We start from the raw sequence: 1,404 nt of genomic DNA, 5'->3' as shown, positions 1-1,404 counted from the left end.
CTTGAATCTATTTTAATCAAAAATATTATTAGTTATTGAGATCATGAATTTGCCATGAATTTGCTATGACTTGTATGATCATCTCCAACCGTAAAATCTCATTTTTCATTCCAAATTACAGTAACTATTCAAAATTTAGTAATTCATCTTCAATATCTATTTCTTAATTTCCATATACTCCGGTTTTCAAAATTTGAATTTATTTCTTTCCTCTCCAGCTATGCGCTCTTCTTCCACGGCGATCCGGCGGCGAGAAAGCGATGGAGATTCCGATGCGGCCAATACTATCCACCATACTCTCCGTCTCTTTCGCTCCCTCTGTCGCCATCTCTCTCTCCGTGCAGATCCATGCCTGGCGGCGATCGCTCCAATCCGGCGAGTGGATCTGAAGGCTGCCGACATCCTAAAGGCCAACGGTCGGTTGCCGGACCACCCTCCACCACCGCTCGTCGGCGACGTACCAGGCGTCGAGGTCGGAGACGAGTTCATCTACCGCATTGAACTCGCCATAATCCGCCTCCACCGCCCGCCGGAGAATGGTATTGACTACGATACCGTCACCGGTTTCGCCACTAGCATCGTTGTCTCCGACAGGTACTTGGATAGCTGGAACGTATCGGATGGATTGCTTTCGTATATCGGCATGGGAGGATTTGGTGGGAGAAAGGTGGAGCCGAAGGATCAGAAAATGGAGAAAGGGAATCTGGCGCTGAAGAGGAGTATGGATGCGAAGAAGCCGGTGAGAGTAATATATGGAATTAGGTATTTCAAGCGGAATACGGCGTCGATATTTTTCTATGATGGGTTGTATATTGTTGAGGAGTTGAAGAAGGTGATTGGCAGTAATGATTGCTTTTTGTTTGAGTTTCGGTTGCGGAGAATGGAAGGGCAGCGGCGTTGTGAGAAGTGGGAGACTCTGTTTGAGAAGAAGAAGGTTTGGGGATGGAAGCAGCTTCGACCTGCCTGTGATTCCGGGAAGAAGGTTTTAGCGAAGTAGCTTTGGTGCTTAGGAAAGTTTTAATTAGGAAGGTTTTTCCTTTTTTGGGGGATTTACATACATACCACTATATAACACTCATATTACATATTTAACACCTCAAACTTAAATATTTCATTTTTACCACTCAAACACAAATATAAAATCAAAAATACCACTCCGTAGGCACAAAACTCACTCCGTCTGTTTCGTCCCCTGTGAGCACTGCTTTCTTGCGAAAGCTGCATCAACCCCCAACGCAACTGCTGCAACTGGATTCCTCTTCCCAGCGAACTCCTTCCTTTGCTTGTCGTTTTCTCCACCGGTTTAGGGTTTCTTCAACAAAACAACAGTGAAATCCCGGCAAAATCCGCTTCTTAGTGAATGTTTTAATGTCTCTAATTGAATGTCGTCAAAATCTGGATGCT

General features: G+C 44.9%; 1 protein-coding gene across 1 annotated transcript; it reads left to right on the top strand.

The window, feature by feature from the left end:
• LOC110096727 (histone-lysine N-methyltransferase, H3 lysine-9 specific SUVH5-like) lies at window positions 1-1,404 on the top strand. The gene has a single exon (XM_020822790.2). The coding sequence runs from the start codon at window positions 221-223 to the stop codon at window positions 995-997; it is 777 nt and encodes a 258-aa protein (XP_020678449.1). The 5' UTR covers window positions 1-220; the 3' UTR covers window positions 998-1,404.

Source organism: Dendrobium catenatum, unplaced genomic scaffold (assembly GCF_001605985.2).
Source record: "Dendrobium catenatum unplaced genomic scaffold, ASM160598v2 fragScaff_scaffold_631, whole genome shotgun sequence".
NCBI lineage: Eukaryota > Viridiplantae > Streptophyta > Magnoliopsida > Asparagales > Orchidaceae > Dendrobium > Dendrobium catenatum.
This window is presented reverse-complemented; position numbering and strand designations above follow the sequence as displayed.

Bases quoted from the DNA above. Each gene is read 5' to 3' on its own strand.
- LOC110096727 (XM_020822790.2), top strand. From the start codon at position 221: ATGCGCTCTTCTTCCACGGCGATCCGGCGGCGAGAAAGCGATGGAGAT.